The 16,434-nt window shown below is 45.1% G+C and overlaps 1 protein-coding gene across 2 annotated transcripts in view; it reads left to right on the top strand.

Moving 5' to 3' along the window:
• The window catches only part of slc36a1 (solute carrier family 36 member 1), a 58,904-nt gene that overhangs the window by 10,681 nt on the left and 31,789 nt on the right, over positions 1 to 16,434 (top strand). For both annotated transcript variants that reach the window (XM_055642665.1, XM_055642666.1), the window contains exons 4-5: positions 3,981 to 4,069; positions 8,144 to 8,239. In XM_055642665.1, the coding sequence (XP_055498640.1) occupies positions 3,981 to 4,069; positions 8,144 to 8,239 (185 nt within the window). The remainder of the gene's footprint in view (positions 1 to 3,980; positions 4,070 to 8,143; positions 8,240 to 16,434) is intronic.

The raw sequence follows: 16,434 nt of genomic DNA, 5'->3' as shown, positions 1-16,434 counted from the left end.
AGCGATCCCAAGCGACCCTGAGATTTATCCACTTTAATTCTCTCCTGGGGAGCTACAGATGCAAATTTCTCATTTAGTTCCTCGCCTAAATCCTCTGAATCCAAGCACATTCCCTCCTTTATCCATCAGTGGTCCTACCTTCTGCCTGGATACCCTTTTGTTTTTAATGTACATATAAAAAACATTGGGATTTTATATAATCTGGTTTACCAAAGCCATATCGTGGCCCTATTGGCCCTTCTAAATTGCCCATGAGTTATTTCTTGCTTTATAGTCCACAAAGGCCTGGTCTGATTTAATCTTCTTCAACCTTATATATATTTCCTTTTTCTTTTTGACCAAATTTATGAATGCTTTGGTCATTGTGGGTTCCCTTAATTTGCCATCCTCATCCCTCCTACTGGAACATGCCAGTTCTGAACTTTGATTAACTGGCCTTTAAATGACTCCTGCATGACTGATGCCAATTTATCCAATAACACCTACACCAAATTTATTCTCTAGCTCTTATCTAATAACATTGTAATATGCCTTACTCCAACTTGGCTCCCTCCCCCCCAGGTCCAGACTTTGTAGTGGCCGCCTCGCCAACAGCCTGCCCCATCCCTTTCCTGTTTTTGTTATTTTGAGTGTGTCTTAAGGGTATGTTTTGGTGTTTCTTGGTATGTTTTATGTGGAGGGATCCAGCGAAAACACTCCGACCGCGAGTCCTGTGGACTTTCTGACACCATGAAGCCACGATCTCCGGTAAGAAGAGGTCGACACGGGAGGTCCATGCCGCTGAGTGTTCTACTGCATTCCGATGCCGGAGTTTCCATCATCCCGACGCCGGAGTTTCCATCTTCCCGACACGAGGGCTTTGGACATTGAACCGTCGGAAGCGGTGACTGCTGAGGGATCAAAGGCCCTGACCACCATGGGTGAACAAAGGAGGAAGATGACTGAACTTTATTGCCTTCCATCACAGTGAGGAATGTGGATTGCACTGTGATGGATGTTTATGTTAAATTGTATTAAATGGTATTGTTGCTTTTCACTTAGTATGACTGTATGGTAACTCAAATTTCACTGTACCGTGGTCGGTTAAGTGACAATAAACACGAACTTGAACTTATCCCTGTTCAAAACAACCATAAAACGTATGGAGTCATTAGATATATTGAAAGCAGAGATTTCCAGATATTGGATCGACAAGAGAGTTGATATGAATTAAAAAAAAAAAAGTTTTGGATCAGCCATTGAATAGCAGAGCAGTATCAGTAGCCAATTGGTCTACTCCAGCTGCTTATGTTCTAAAGTCTGACCACTGTTCCCTAAGTGATTAGTTTGTGGCCATCTTGTATTTGTTTTTCAGTCGTGGAACAGTTCCTGCGCTCTGATCGAATCACCTATCACAAGAAAAAGTAAATGATCAATCACTCCGTCAAAAGCTTTCTAGCCTTTCCCTGGGTAATTCATGTGCTTGACTTGATGTTACTTAAATATTATGAGACTATCTACCTCCATCACCTCAGACAGTACATTCCAGATTCCAACCACACTGTTTATGGGGAGGAGGAAACCCTCTAAGTGTTCTACCCCTTACCTTAAATCTATGCCCTCCTGTTTTAGACACCTCCACCCAGGGATAAAGATTCTTGCTATTAACAAAATCTATCCTGCTTACATTCATCAAATTACCCGTCAGCCTTTACTTCAGGGAAAACAAACCCAACCTATCCAGTCCCTTCTAACTCCGGGCACCTCCTCCATGAAATTCTGGAGGGTCAAAAGAGCACACGGAACAACAACTGGCTCCTCTCCCTGCGTTGTACAATGGAGCGTTTCAGGAGATCTTTCACCTCTGCAGCCATTAGATTTTATAATACTGACAGCTAGACTTGTTAAAAAGGCGAGGCAAACAATTGGGCTGCAGCCACTTTACAGCCGCATCGAGGGGACTCACCGTGGAGTAGACGTGCGTTCAGTGTTATTCGCAGCTCAGAGAGCCATGACCCTCTCGCTTCCTGGGTCTGGCAGAGACTGAGTGAGGGACTACACTTCCAGGTTTTATAGTCCCTCCCCCCTGCGGGGGCAGCAGAGAGAATGGCAAATTAAAAAAAAACATTAATATCTCTCTGATTTTACATCGATGGGAAAAATCCTCCCGTCCCGGAACGCGGCGGGGGGCTCTGAGTGAGGTGGCCAAAAATGACGGCCGTAGGTGGCGGCATTCGCTCGGAAATTGCAGCACAGTGGGCCGAAAGCGGTCAAGATCAGACTTTTAGTAATAAATATATATATATATAGATTATTAGGTCTTTTTAAGTATTTATTGCTTTCAGGTATTGTCCATATTGTATTTTGTGTATTTTTTGTCTCCTTTCATTCTGAATGTGTGGGGTTGTTGGGTTCTGGACATCTGAATTTCCCTGAGGGCATCAATAAAGTATTTATTATTATTATTATTATTAATAATAAGTAAATGGTCTAATTCGGACAAGAACGGGGTGATAAGGTCATAAGTGATAGGAGTAGAATTAGGCCATTTGGCCCATCAAGTCTACTCCTCCATTCAATCATGGCTGATCTATCTCTCCCTCCTAACCCCATTCTCCTGCCTTCTCCCCATAACTTCTGATACCTGTACTAATCAAAAATCTATCATTCTCTGCCTATACAATATCTACTGATGGTCTCCACAGCCTTGTGTAGCATAGAATTCCACAGATTCACCACTCTCCGACTAAATACATTTCTCCTCATATCCTTCCAAAAAGACCATCCTTTAATTCTGAGGCAATGACCTCTAGTCCTAGACTCTCCCACTGGTGGAAACATCTTCTCCACATCCACTCTATCCAAGTGTTTCAATATTCTGTATGTTTCAATGAGGTCCCCCTCACTCTTCCAAACTCCAGTGAGTACAGGCCCAGTGTCGACAAACGCTCATCATAAGTTAGCCTACTCATTCCTGGGATCATTCGTATAAACCTCCTCTGGACCCTCTCCAGAGCCAGCACGTCCTTCCTCGGATATGGTGCCCAAAATTGCTCGCAGTATTCCAAATGCAGCCTTACCAGAGCCTTATAGAGCCTCGGCCTTACATCCCTGTGAATGTCCTTTGCATCTCTTCAAGCACAATTATAACCTTCCAGTGTTGTGGCAACAGGAACTGCATACAATACTGCAGCTTTGCCCTAAGCATATAAAATTGCAGTGTGATTTCCCTGCTCTTATTATATTCTATGTGAACGATGATGCCAACCAAGCATTCTGTAGGTAGACAAAGGTGATGGAGAAACTCAGCGGGTGCGGCAACATCTATGGAGCGAAGGAAACAGGCAACGTTTCGGGCCGAAACCCTTCCAGCATCTGCAGTTCCTTCTTAAACACTGTATGCTGTCTTCACCTTATCTACATGTGCTGCCATTTTCCAGAATCTTTGAAATATTACCCCAAGGTCCCTATGGCCATTTGCACCCCCGAGAACCCTACAATTCATGGTGTATGTCCTACTCTTGATGGACCTTCAAATATATTACTTTGTGGTTGTTAGGATTAAATACTATCTGCATTACATCTGGCAACTTTCTAGCTGATAACTTAATATAATTCAAAAGACAAACCTCCTCGTTATTTACAATTGGTATTTTACCAATGTATGTTTTAGCGTTTTTATTGTTGCACTGAATCCATCCAGGTGAATGAAGATCCATAACAAACTCACTTGAATTGTAAAGGATGGAATGGTGTTATTCAGGAAATGATAGTGACTGGCACTTTAGCACTGCCATCCCTGTGTCAGTCCAAGCCCGATGTATAGGTCCTACTGTAAGTCTGTTGATGGTCAATTATGTTGCCCTTTTGCTACGTGAAAACAAAAGTTATTTGCCTGAAGGTTTAAGGAGATGTATCTGTAACAACATTGTACTTCTCATGGCATAAGCAAGCAGACTGGTGTGTGATTTGTTTTAATTCCCTTCTCTGTTGGTCCACAGCTCGGTCCAATCAGCATGGTTGTAATGGGAGTGGTGGCTGTGCATTGTATGCAAATGCTGGTCAAATGTAGTCACTATCTATGCACTAAGTAAGTTTGTCATTTTATATTAAGTTTCTCCTGTAGTGAGAATGTTTCTGAATTGTAATGCTTTTGAATTGGAGATCCATAAAAGGACTACCTTAATTTAATTGAAACATGATTTTGGCGAGTTAATAATTACAAATGAACTGAGTTCATTTTTAAATAGAGTGCCACATGTTTGTCTTGTAGATCAGAGGTAAGGTGAGTCACTTGCAGCTGAATACATAGCCACTGATCTATATATAACAGTCCATATAACAATTACAGCACGGAAACAGGCCATCTCGGCCCTACAAGTCCGTGCCAAACAAATTTTTTTCCCCTTAGGCCCACCTGCCTGCACTTGTACCATAACCCTCCATTCCCTTCTCATCCATATGACTATCCAATTTATTTTTAAATGATACCAATGAACCTGCCTCCACCACTTCCACTGGAAGCTCATTCCACACCTACCTACCACTTCTGTCCCTTAATTCTGAAGTCATGTCCTCTTGTTTGAATCTTCCCTATTCTCAAAGGGAAAAGCTTGTCCACATCAACTCTGTCTATCCCTCTCATCATTTTAAAGACCTCTATCAAGTCCCCCCTTAACCTTCTGCGCTCCAGAGAATAAAGACCTAACTTATTCAACCTATCTCTGTAACTTAGTTGTTGAAACCCAGGCAACATTCTAGTAAATCTCCTCTGTACTCTCTCTATTTTGTTGACATCCTTCCTATAATTGGGCGACCAAAATTGTACACCATACTCTAGATTTGGTCTCACCAATGCCTTGTACAATTTTAACATTACATCCCAGCTTCTATACTCAATGCTCTGATTTATAAAGGCTAGCATACCAAAAGCTTTCTTTACCACCCTATCTATATGAGATTCCACCTTCAAGGAACTATGCACAGTTATACCCATCTAGATGAATGGCAAACCTTGACTTCCCCTGATTCTTTCTCTGCTGGTCTGGTGATATTAATCCTGTTAAGTAATATGGAGATGTTTCAACTCCTTTAGATAATTGCCCACCGCCTGTTTTCTTTCATGAGATGTAGGTCTCGCGGGCAAGAGACAACATTTAAAAGTGGCAATACAGGTATAAAGTGTGGTAAAGAAACTGCATGATACGCTTGTCTTCATTGTCGGGGCATTGAGTATTGGAGTCAGGAAGTCTTGACACAGCTTAAAAGCTGGGCCACATTTGGAGTATAGTGTGTGGTTCTCGTTGCCCTATTACAGGTATGATGTGGAGGCTTTAGAGAGTGTGCAGCGGAGGCTTTCCATAATGCTGCCTGGATTAAGGGGGTTTAGCTATCAGGTGAGGTTGAACTTGGATTGTTTTTGCGGGAGATTGAGGGGGACCTGATAGAATTATGTAAAGGTATGAGAGGCACAAATAGGGTATACAGGACTTTTTATCCCCACAGAGGCCTAGCACTAGAGTTACGGCCTTATAGAGTCAGAGTTCCTGGGATAATTCTTGTAAACCTACTCTGAACTCTCCAAAGGGCCAGCACATCCTTCCTCACATATTGTGCCAAAAATTGCTCACAATACACCAGATGTGGCCTGACCAGCGCCTTATGGAGCCTCAGTATTACATCCCTGTTTTTTTTTATAATAGCCCTCTTTAAATAAATGCTAGCATTACTTTTGCCTTCTTTACAATCTATTTGACTTGCAAATTAACTTTTTGGGAATCCTGCACCAGCACTCCTAAGTCCCTTTCCACCTCCAATTTCTGGATTCCTCCCGATTTAGGAAAAATAATCTACTACCAAAATGCATAGCTCCACACTTTGCTACACTATGTTCCATTTCTGCCTACATTCCATCTTTCTATACCTAGTCTTTGACTTCTAATTTCATATCTTGCATGATTCAGTAAGATGTATTCCAACTTAAGACAATGTTAAATTTCACAATCACTAATATGAGATGCCAAACACCTTTTTTCTAAAGTTCATTTGAAGGTGGTCTTTACGAAGGCATCCTGCTAATAATTGTTTTTAAATTGCTACAGTGCCCTCCATAATGTTTGGGACAAAGACCCACCATTTACTTATTTGCCTCTGTACTCCACAATTTGAGATATGTAATAGAAAAAAATCACATGGTTAAAATGCACATTGTCAGATTTTATTAAGGGGTATTTTTTATACATTTTGGTTTCATCATGTAGAAATGACAGCTAAGTTTATACATAGTCCCCCCCATTTCAGGGCACCATAATGTTTGGGACGCAAGGCTTCACAGGCGTTTGTAATTGCTCAGGTGTGCAGATACAAGAGAGCAGGTATAAGAGAGCTCTCACTGTCTTTCCTCCAGTCTTTCCATCACCTTTGGAAACTTTTATTGCTGTTTATCAACATGAGGACCAAAGTTGTGCGAATGAAAGTCAACAAAGCCATTTTGAGAAACAAGAATAAAACTGTTAGAGACATCAGCCAAACATTAGGCTTACCAAAATTAACTGTTTGGACCATTAAGAAGAAAGAGAGCACTGGTAAGATTACTAATTGCAAAGGAATGGCAGGCCAAGGAAGACCACAGCTGATGCTAGAAGAATTCTCTGTGTAAAAAAAAATAATCCCCAAACATCTGTCCGACAGATCAGAAACACTATTCAGGAGTCAGGTGTGGATTTGTCAATGACCACTGTCCCCTGAAGACTTCATGAACAGAAATACAGAGGCTGTGCTGCAAGATGCAAACCACTGGTTAGCTGCAAAAATAGGATGGCCAGGTTACAGTTTGCAAAGAAGCACTTAAAAGAGCAACTACAGTTCTGGAAAAGGTCTTGTTGGCAGATCCTTCTTCTTATCGAGTCCACACACAAGATTAGAAGTTGGTTCAGCCAGAGCTGAACACACTTCTCGGCATCTGCACAATGGTGTCTGTCTTGCGCTTCTTGTGCGTCTTGTGCGTGATGGTGGAAAGATTGGTTGAAACAGGGCCGAGACGTGAACGCTCTTTCCTTGTTGGCAGATGAGACGAAGATTAACTTATATCAGCGTGATGGCAAGAGCAAAGTATGGAGGAGAGAAGGAACTGTCCCAGATCCAAAGCATACCACCTCATCTGTGAAACATGGAGGTGGGGGTATTATGGTCTGGGCATGTATGGCTGCTGAAGATACTGTCTCACGTATCTTCATTGATGGTACAACTGCTGATGGTAGTAGCATAATGAATTCCGAAGTTTATAGACACATCCTATCTACTCAAGTTCAAACAAATGCCCCAAAACTCATTGGCCGGCAGTTCATTATACAGCAAGACAATGATCCTAAACGTACTGCGAAAGCACCAAAGGAGTTTTTCAAAGCTAAAAAATGGTCAAGTCAATCACCCGATCTGAACCCAATTAAGCATGCCTTTTGTATGCTGAATAGAAAACTGAAGGGGACTAGCCCCCAAACCAAGCATAAGCTAAAGATTGCTGCAATACAGGCCTGGCACAACATCACCAGAGGAGACACCCAGCAACTGGTGATGTCCATGAATTGCAGACTTTGCAGTCATTGCATGCAAAGGATATGCAACAAAATACTAAACATGACTACTTTCATTTACATGACATTGCTGTGTCCCAAACATCGTGGTGCCCTGAAATGGGGGGACTATGGATAAACACTGCTGTCATTTCTACATGGTGAAGCCAAAATGTATAAAAATGGCCTTTATTAAAATCTGACAATGTGCATTTTAACCACGTGTGATTTTTTTTCTATTACAAATCTCAAATTATGGAGTACAGAGGCAAATAAATAAATGATGGGCGTTTGTCCCAAACATTATGGAGGGCACGGCCTGCTCATAATTTTTCTTAATTGCTACCTGGGCAATTGTTTGGAATGACTTACCGAATGACTTTATATTAAAAAAGTCCTGGTATAGTTGCATGAATTCCCTTTTTACTTCGATGTAAATCGCTTGTAGTTTGGGCATGTGAAAAGCCTATTTATTGGAAGTGCCTTTTTCTAGGTTGTATTTAAGTGAAAAATGTTTTCTGTTGCAATTGTATGAAGAATGTGTATTTGGAAACTTTGACTTTTCTCCATGTATTGTTCATCAATGTATTTAGATTACACAAACCATTTCTGGATTATGGGAATGTTGTGCAGTGCAGTTTGGAAGAGTCTTCCATCCTGTGTCTCCGGAAGAATTCAATTTTTGGAAGGTATTTGCACCTTATCAAAAGATCATTGAGATTTGTTTGAAAAATAAAGCCACATAATGTATAATATTCAAATACAATTATTCAGTTTTAAATATCACTAGATTTAAGTGTGACCATTGGGTCCCAGTCATACATGTTTGTGGATGGGGGAGGGGTGAATGGTTGGGGGGGGGAGAAGTGTGGGGGAGGGGGGGAATGGGAGGGGGGAGGAGAGAGGAGGGGGGAGGAGAGGTGGGGGGAGAGAGGAGGGGGGAGGAGGAGGGGGGGAGAGAGGAGGGGCTTTGGAGGGAAGGAGGAGGAGGGGGGGGAGCGGGGGTGGGGGAACGGGGAGCATGGCGACTTGCTCGTTCTTTCTGCGTGTTTTGAATAACGGGGGAGGAGGGAGAGGTCAGGGGGGCTGACGTCACTCGCAGCGCGAGCAAGACGGCGCAGACCCATTGTCAGCGAAAGGCAGTCGTTTTTATTTCAAAGTTAAGTCTGATGTTTGAACATTTTCATTAATAACTCGAGAAATAAAGCATGAAATTTTCAGAGAAGGCGATTTTGGAATCCATGGGAAAAATGTCTACCGGAATATGTAAAAATGGTATCGTTATCGCCTTCTAATAGTTACCAGACCAAGTGCAGCCCTGTTGGGTCTGCTCCCCCATCACACCCGTCCCCTACCCGTAGCCCCGACGGGAGGCATGGGGGGCAGAGAGGGAGCGGGGAGGGGAGAGGGGAGGAAGGGGGTAGAGTTTGAGCGGAGGCGGGGAGGGCGTTGTCACAGGGGAGGGCTGGTTCCCGAATGCAATACTCCCTAGCTCCCGGCTGGCGGCTCCCGTACGTGGTGGGGGGGGGGGGGGGGGGGGGGGGGGGGGGGGGGGGTGGGGGGGGGGGGGGGGGGGGGGGGGGGGGTGACGTCACGCGCAGCGCCAGCAAGAAGACATCAGGTTTTTTTTCCAATTTGTGAACATTTTCATTAATAACTCGAGAAACAAAGCATGAATTTTTCACGTAACATTTTGGACTCCAGGGGGAAAATCTCTATCGGGATATATAAACATCTTACCGTTAGCGCGTCCTTTTTTCTGCAAGCTCCCAACTCGCAGGTGCATCTAGAGAGGGAGAGGTAGAGAGAGAGGACTTTTAATAGTTACGAGACCAAGTGGGACACGTTGGGTCCCGTCCCCTCAACACGCGGTTGGGGGGGGGGCCTGCGGCGTCACACACACACACTAACCTCTCCACACACACACTAACCACCCCCCTTGATAGTATATTAATATTATTCATTTGCTCCTTTTACCCCATTCCTGCCCTATTCACTCACGCATAGCCCCCAACTTGCAGGCACGGCCAGAGAGGGAGAGGGACGGGGGTAGAGAGGGCTGAGAGAGAGAGAGAGAGGGCAGAGAGAAAGAGTGGGCAGAGAGAGAGGGTAGAGGCAGAGAGGGCCGAAAGAAAGAGGGGGGCAGAGTGAGAGAGAGGAGCAAAGAGAGCGAGGAGCAGAGGGAGAGAGGGGACGCAGAGGGGGGGGGCAGAGAGAAAAGGGGGAAGAGAGAGAGCAGAGAGGGGGAAGAGAGAGGGGAGAGAGAGGGCAGAGGGGCAGAAAGAGAGTGAGGGGCAGAAAGAAAGAGGCAGAGAGAGTGCAGAGGGGCAGAAAGAGAGAATATGTAAATATTTTACTGTTACCGCGTTGTTTTTTCCCAAAGATGTGATTATACACAAACACACACACACACATCCACAAACAAGATCAGACTTTAAATAGTTACGAGACCAAGTGGGACATGTTGGGTCTGCGGCGTCTCTCACACACACTAACACCCCCCCCCCCCCCACAACGCACAAACCACCCCCCTTGGGGGGGGGCAGGGGAGAGCGGCCTTTTGCGGCGTCTCGCCCACACACACTAACCACCCCCCCCCCCACCCCCGCACACACACAGGGACACACACTAACCAGACCCCCTTGAGGGCGAACACCATCCCATCTCCCCCCTGATATATTAATATTATTAATTCGAGAGAGAGCAGAGAGAGGGCAGAGGGGCAGAAAGAGAGAGGGGCAGAGATCCACTCAGCATAGGGAGAAAACTCGACAGGCAGGCAGCTAGAGGAGAGGGAGAGATAGAAAGGGCACGGGGGTAGAAGAGGGCAGAGCAGGAAGAGAGGGGGAGAGAGAGGCAGAGAGAAAGTGGAGAGAGAGAGGTGCAGAAGAGAGAGAGAGAGAGAGGGCAGAGGGGGGGCAGAGAGGGGCAGACTGAGGACCAGAGCCGAGACAGACCCGACCCGAGTGTATGCAGATCCATTGTGGCGTCATCAGCAAAAGACAGACGTTTTTTTTTCCCAACGTTTTTTCAGATTTTTGAACATTTACATTAATAACTGGAGAAATAAAGCATGAATCCTCAATGGGGGAAATCTCTACCAGAATATATAAAAATTTTACCGTTAGCACGTCGTTTTTTCGAGAAGATGTTATTATAAACGCCCACACATGCATACGATCAGACTTTTAATAGTTACTTGACTAAGAGGGGCCCGTTTGGTCCCAATCTCACGGGAGGACTAGTCCCCCAACGCACCCCATTTCCCAATGCAATATTCCACCACTCACCTGTTCCTCCAAAGCAATGGCGGGAACGTTCTGTAGCCGGGGGACGGCTTCAGGCGGGGAGTGTCCTGCAGCCAGAGGAGGGTGACTGCTTCAGGCGGGGCATGTCAGGGGCTGGTGGGGGCAGTGTGGGGGAGGGGTGTGTGGGCTCATCGGTTCCCGGCCCCGGCTCCGACCACACTCATCGGCTGCAGGACCCGGCTCCAGTCTCACTCAGTGGCACCTGTCCCCAGCGCCTGTCGCGCTCACAGCTCCCACCCGCGAGCACAGCCCCGCTCCTGCCCGAGAGAGCCAGCCCCCCGCCCAGCCAAACACAGCCCACTCTCCCCCATCCTTCAGCTTTATTCTCGGCTCCTTGATTAACAGCAGGTGCTGGAAGGGGCATCGCCGTCTCGGCAAATAACAGACCAATAACTTTTGTAATATTTCACCGATCGGAACAAAACTTGGTGCGCTTGGAGCAGAGGAGAACGGTGAGTAAGGTGGCGAAAAATCCTACTTGTATTGGGCACCATTTTTGCGCAAATTTAAAAACGACACAAAGCGGAAGAGGACAAGATGAGAGTTTTAGTAATAGTATAGATAGATATAGATAGACTAGACCAAGTGGGACCCGTTGGGCACACACGCACACACACACACACACACACACACACACACACACACACGCACACACACACGCACGCACACGCACACACACACACGCACACAAGAGGGGGCAGACAGAGAGAGAGGGGGGGAGGCCCTGGCCGAGTCGAGGTCCGGAGCCGAGCCAAGGGGTGGGCGTCGACCAAAAGGGCAGCGAGTTGGGCCGCCGCAGACTTCAGCTTTGATCTTTGGTCTTCAGTCCACAGCCCGACCTGAATAACGGGGGGGGGGGGGGGGAGGAGAGAGGGAGGGGAGGGGGTGACGTCACTCGCAGCACGAGGATGAGCGGCACGCCGAGCCATTGTGACTTCCACAGTGAAAGACGGGCGTTTGTTTTTCTAAGTTTTATTGGATTTTTGAAATTTTTCATTAATAACTTGAGAAATAAAGCATGAGTTTTTCAGATAAGGCGATTTTGGACTCCAGGGGAAAATCTACCGGAATATGTAAAAATGTAACCATTAGCACGTCTTTTTTTCAAGAAGATAAACGCGCACGGGGAGAGAGAGAGAAGGAGAGAGGAGAAGGGAGACAGAGAGAGGAGAGAGAGGGGAGAGAGAGAAGAGGGGAGAGAGAAGGGGAGACGGGAGTGGTGGGGTCATTTTCCCACACAAGCCATAGGTGACTGGGCAATCTGAACCCAAGCACCAAGTTGTAAGCGGCCGAAGGTGTGCATCCCTCGGGACAGCCCCCACTCTCCCACATCCATCCTCTGCGGGCTGTGGGTCGGGTGGAGCGAAGGTGTCGGACAATGTTCATCCCTCCACAGTGATGTGATGGACGTGGGGGTCTGGACCAATCGTTGACAAGCCCCGCCCCCTGGCAGCGTCATGTCCGTTATTTGACTTTTCTGTTGCGCGGCATTAGGCTAGTTGGCTTTAAGGCATCCCGCCCTTTCGGTTTGTTGGCTTTTCGGCTTTGTTTCCATTCGGTTAGTTGGCTTTTCGGCTTTGTTTCCATTTGGTTATTTGGCTTCCACTTCTTTGCTTCGGCTTCTCGTCCATCGGTGCCACATCCGCACACGGGAAGCCAGAGGATTGGGAAACTTTTAAAGAGCAACAGAAGATAACTAAAAAGGCAATACGAGGAGAAAAGATGAGGTGCGAAGGTAAGCTAGCCAAGAATCTAAAGGAGGATAGTAAAAGCATCTTTAGGTATGTGAAGAGAAAAAAGTCAAGTCAAGTTAAGTCAGTTTTATTGTTATAGCACATTTAAAAACAACTCTTGTTGACCATAGTGCTTTACATCAGTGCAGGTACTAACGTGCTACATACAGTGGTGCACAGATTTAACAATACATACATTAATACATACATACAGCGCTCCTTCAGAGGACCTCAAGAAACGTTTGTGAGTAGAAATAACTTTTAAGTCTAGACTTAAAGGAGTTGATGGAGGGGGCAGTTCTGATGAGAAGAGGGATGCTGTTCCACAGGATAGATGCTGCAAAACCTTTAAGACCAAAGTTGGAACCTTGAAGAAAGAAAATGGTGAATTTATTATGGGGAACAACGAAATGGCAGATGAGTTGAACAGGTACTTTGTATCTGTCTTCGCTAGGGAAGACACAAACAATCTTCCAGTTGTACTAGTGGCCAGAGGACCTGGGGTTAAGGGGTAACTGAAGAATATTCACATTAGGCAGAAAATGGCGTTGGGTAAACTGATGGGACTGAAGGCTGATAAATCCCGAGGGCCCGATGGTCTGCATCCCAGGGTATTTAAAGAAGTGGCTCTAGAAATCGTGGACGCATTGGTGATCATTTTCCAATGTTCTATATATAGTTCCTGTGGATTGGAGGGTAGCTAATGTTATCCTACTTTTTAAGAAAGGCGGGAGAGAGAAAACTGGGTCCGCCCTCCCGTTGGTACGAAACATTTGCATTTTTCAGCTTGAAATTGTGCAGTATGGTGCATGCTGTAGTGAGTCTTTTAACTTACCCTTGAATGCAATATATATGCTTTAAATTGGATTAGCCATGAATAAGGTTAAGACTAAATTACATTCCTAATTACATTCCACAGTAGAGCCCAGGCTCTGATCAACACGTGCAGCACATGAATGATCTTAATATATTTGTGTATGGAAATCAGGTTATAATAAAACACTTGGCCCATGTTGACCAACCTGGGTCTCACTGCACACCTGGTACTTCTCCTGGCCCTGATTCCAGTTGCATACCTTCTCTCATTCCTGTCCCTGAGTTCAGCCTTACACCTGGCCCCCTATTCTACCCTGATCATAGCTGCTTACCTGCTTAAGTTCCCAGTGCTGAACACTCCCCTGGTCCCAGCTTTGACTGCACACCTAGTGCTATTCCAGACCTTGACTCTGGATGCACAATGACAATATATCTGGCCCACACATAACGCCCCATATCTGACCCACTGGACTTAACCTATTACGTTCAAATCCACAGGTGCTTATCTAATGCAGTAGGGGCATTTCTGGGGCACGTCACAGACCAAATTATGGATAACAAAATTTGCTACTTTCATTGGCTTGTTATCTAACATGCAAATTACTTTGTCAAAGAAGTCATTAATTGGTTGAACACAATTTCTCATCCATAAGATTATACTCAGCTGCATAAGTATTCTGGTACCATTTCTTTCATTTTCGTAACAAACTGTCCTGAAGTCATTTTCACCCCCAATATTTTCAGTATTTTGTTGTCTTCCTCTCAGCTGGGACTTTTTTGAAATGCAAAGTCCAATAATGATATATTTAAGCAATATTATTCTATTAAATGTGATCTTGAGAGTAAATAATATTTTATGTGGTATGCATAACACAACGATGATAAAAAGATATTTGTTTTGATTGCACCAACATGCATACATTACAACACAGTTAATATGTACCGAGGGCAAATTTTTGTGCCAATGCTCCCCATTCCCAATTACCTTTACATTGAAGTGATTGAAATCCAAATGAAGATTAAATGGCATGAAAAGTAAAACCTCTGGAGTGGATGATTTTCATTACGTGGTTGATTGGGGGTCAGTATCAGCACAATTACTATATTAAACTTTGAATCTTCAGATGTCCTGGTTCAAGCTAAAACTAAAGACAAATAATAATCTCCTCACACATTCCCCTGCAAGTATCTCTGTCACTCCTTTAAAATATGCCCCTTCTTTGAACAAGCTCTTAAATATCGCATCTGAATCGGTTTCCATCTGATTACACTCCTTGAGGATGTTCATCTACGTGTTCAATTAATTAAAAAAATGAGATTGGGGACATTTCTATTCAAACTGTCAAAGGAATATGGTAATATGGTGGGTGGGGAGGGGGGGGGGGTGGTTGAGAAATACTCAGGAAGGTAAACCAACATAGTAATTGAGTGGCAAATGACAAAAGTGCTATTCCCAATATTTAACTGAAGGAAATAATGGGTTATCAGGGCTGTATGCTGTGATAGACAGCCTGACACCTTGCATGTAATTTTAATATTACACTTATCCCATCCCCCTAGATATTCCGGATTAATAAATTAAGGTTTTGTCAAATAATTACAAATCAGGCTCATTCCAAATCAATAACATTAGCCAACTCCGAAACATGAAGTGCTGATCATTGGGATCCAGACATCACGGACAACTGGCCTCAGTTCCTCGCTCACATCTGGCAGTGTTCTCCGTCTGAACCAGGGGCAGCGGAGCGTTTTTGAAAGTGGTGAGGCTGAGCGATCACTGATCACTGGCCTTGGGGTTACCCGGTGAGGGAGTGGAGCAACTGAGTGGGGAGAGAGTGTGGAAGTGGGGTGTCCCCCCTCCCAGGGTAGGGACTTTTTGAAACTTGATATATTCAAATCATGTTTTAGTGCACTGTAGAAGTATGATTTCAATGTTTTTTGTATGAAGTATTTTAAAGAGATAACTTTTTAAGGGGTAAATTTATCCACACAAAGGATGGTGGGTGTTATGGAACAAGCTGCCAGAGGAGGTCGTTGAGGCAGGGACCATCCTCACATTTAAGAAACATTTAGACTGATATATGGATAGGACAGGTTTGGAGGTATGGACCAAAAGCAGGTAGTGTAGCTAGGACATGTTGGCGGGTGTGGGCAAGTTGCGCCGAAGGGTCTGTTTTCACACTGTATCACTCTATGACTACATTATACCTCCACCATACATGAATGCTTCAAAAACAAGTGATCGGTTTGCATGACCATATACTCAAGCATAGAAACATAGAAAATAGGTGCAGGAATAGGCCATCGGCCCTTCGAGCCAGCACTGCCCTTCAATATGATCATGGCTATTCATCTAAAATCAGTACCTCTTTCCTGTTTTTTCCCCATATCCCTTGATTTCGTTAGCCCCAAGAACTAAATGTAATTCTCTCTTGAAAACATCCAGTGAATTGGCCTGCACTGCCTTCCGTGGCAGAGAATTCCACAGATTCACAATTCTCTGCGTGAAGAAAGTTTGTCTTCATCTCAGTCCTAACTGGCCCCCCCTTTATTCTTAAACTGTGACCCATGGTTCTGAACTCCCCCAACACCGGGAACATTTTTCTTGCAGTTACAGTAAGTGAAAATGTAGCAGGCAAGCAGGATGCTTTCTCCAACCACCCCTATTTGAAGTCCACTATCTTCCACCGTTTCTACCCTGTGCTTGGTACTTACTTCAAACAGCCAGTGGTTGTCCTCCAGGATGCACCGAGCCGCAGCCTGATCCATGGCAGTCACCTGGGCGAATTCGGCACAGAGACTCTCTCACTCTCACTAGCGGCGCAACGCGTCCTTGCCTCCGATGGCCCGGGACTCTTGCAGTGAGGCTGCTCCATGGGCAGTGAGCAACTCGCTAACCCGGCAAACACTCGCCAGCCCCGCTCCCCGTCCGCATCTGTCCCCGCTGCTGCTTCTGCTTCCAACATCCACGGCCCATGCAGTTGTTATGAATTTTGAAATTTTTGTTGATCACAGAATTGCTCACAA

The sequence above is a fragment of the Leucoraja erinacea genome, chromosome 11, assembly GCF_028641065.1.
Source record: "Leucoraja erinacea ecotype New England chromosome 11, Leri_hhj_1, whole genome shotgun sequence".
NCBI lineage: Eukaryota > Metazoa > Chordata > Chondrichthyes > Rajiformes > Rajidae > Leucoraja > Leucoraja erinaceus.
The sequence above is the reverse complement of the archived record's forward strand: the minus strand, read 5'-3'. Positions and strand labels throughout refer to the sequence as shown.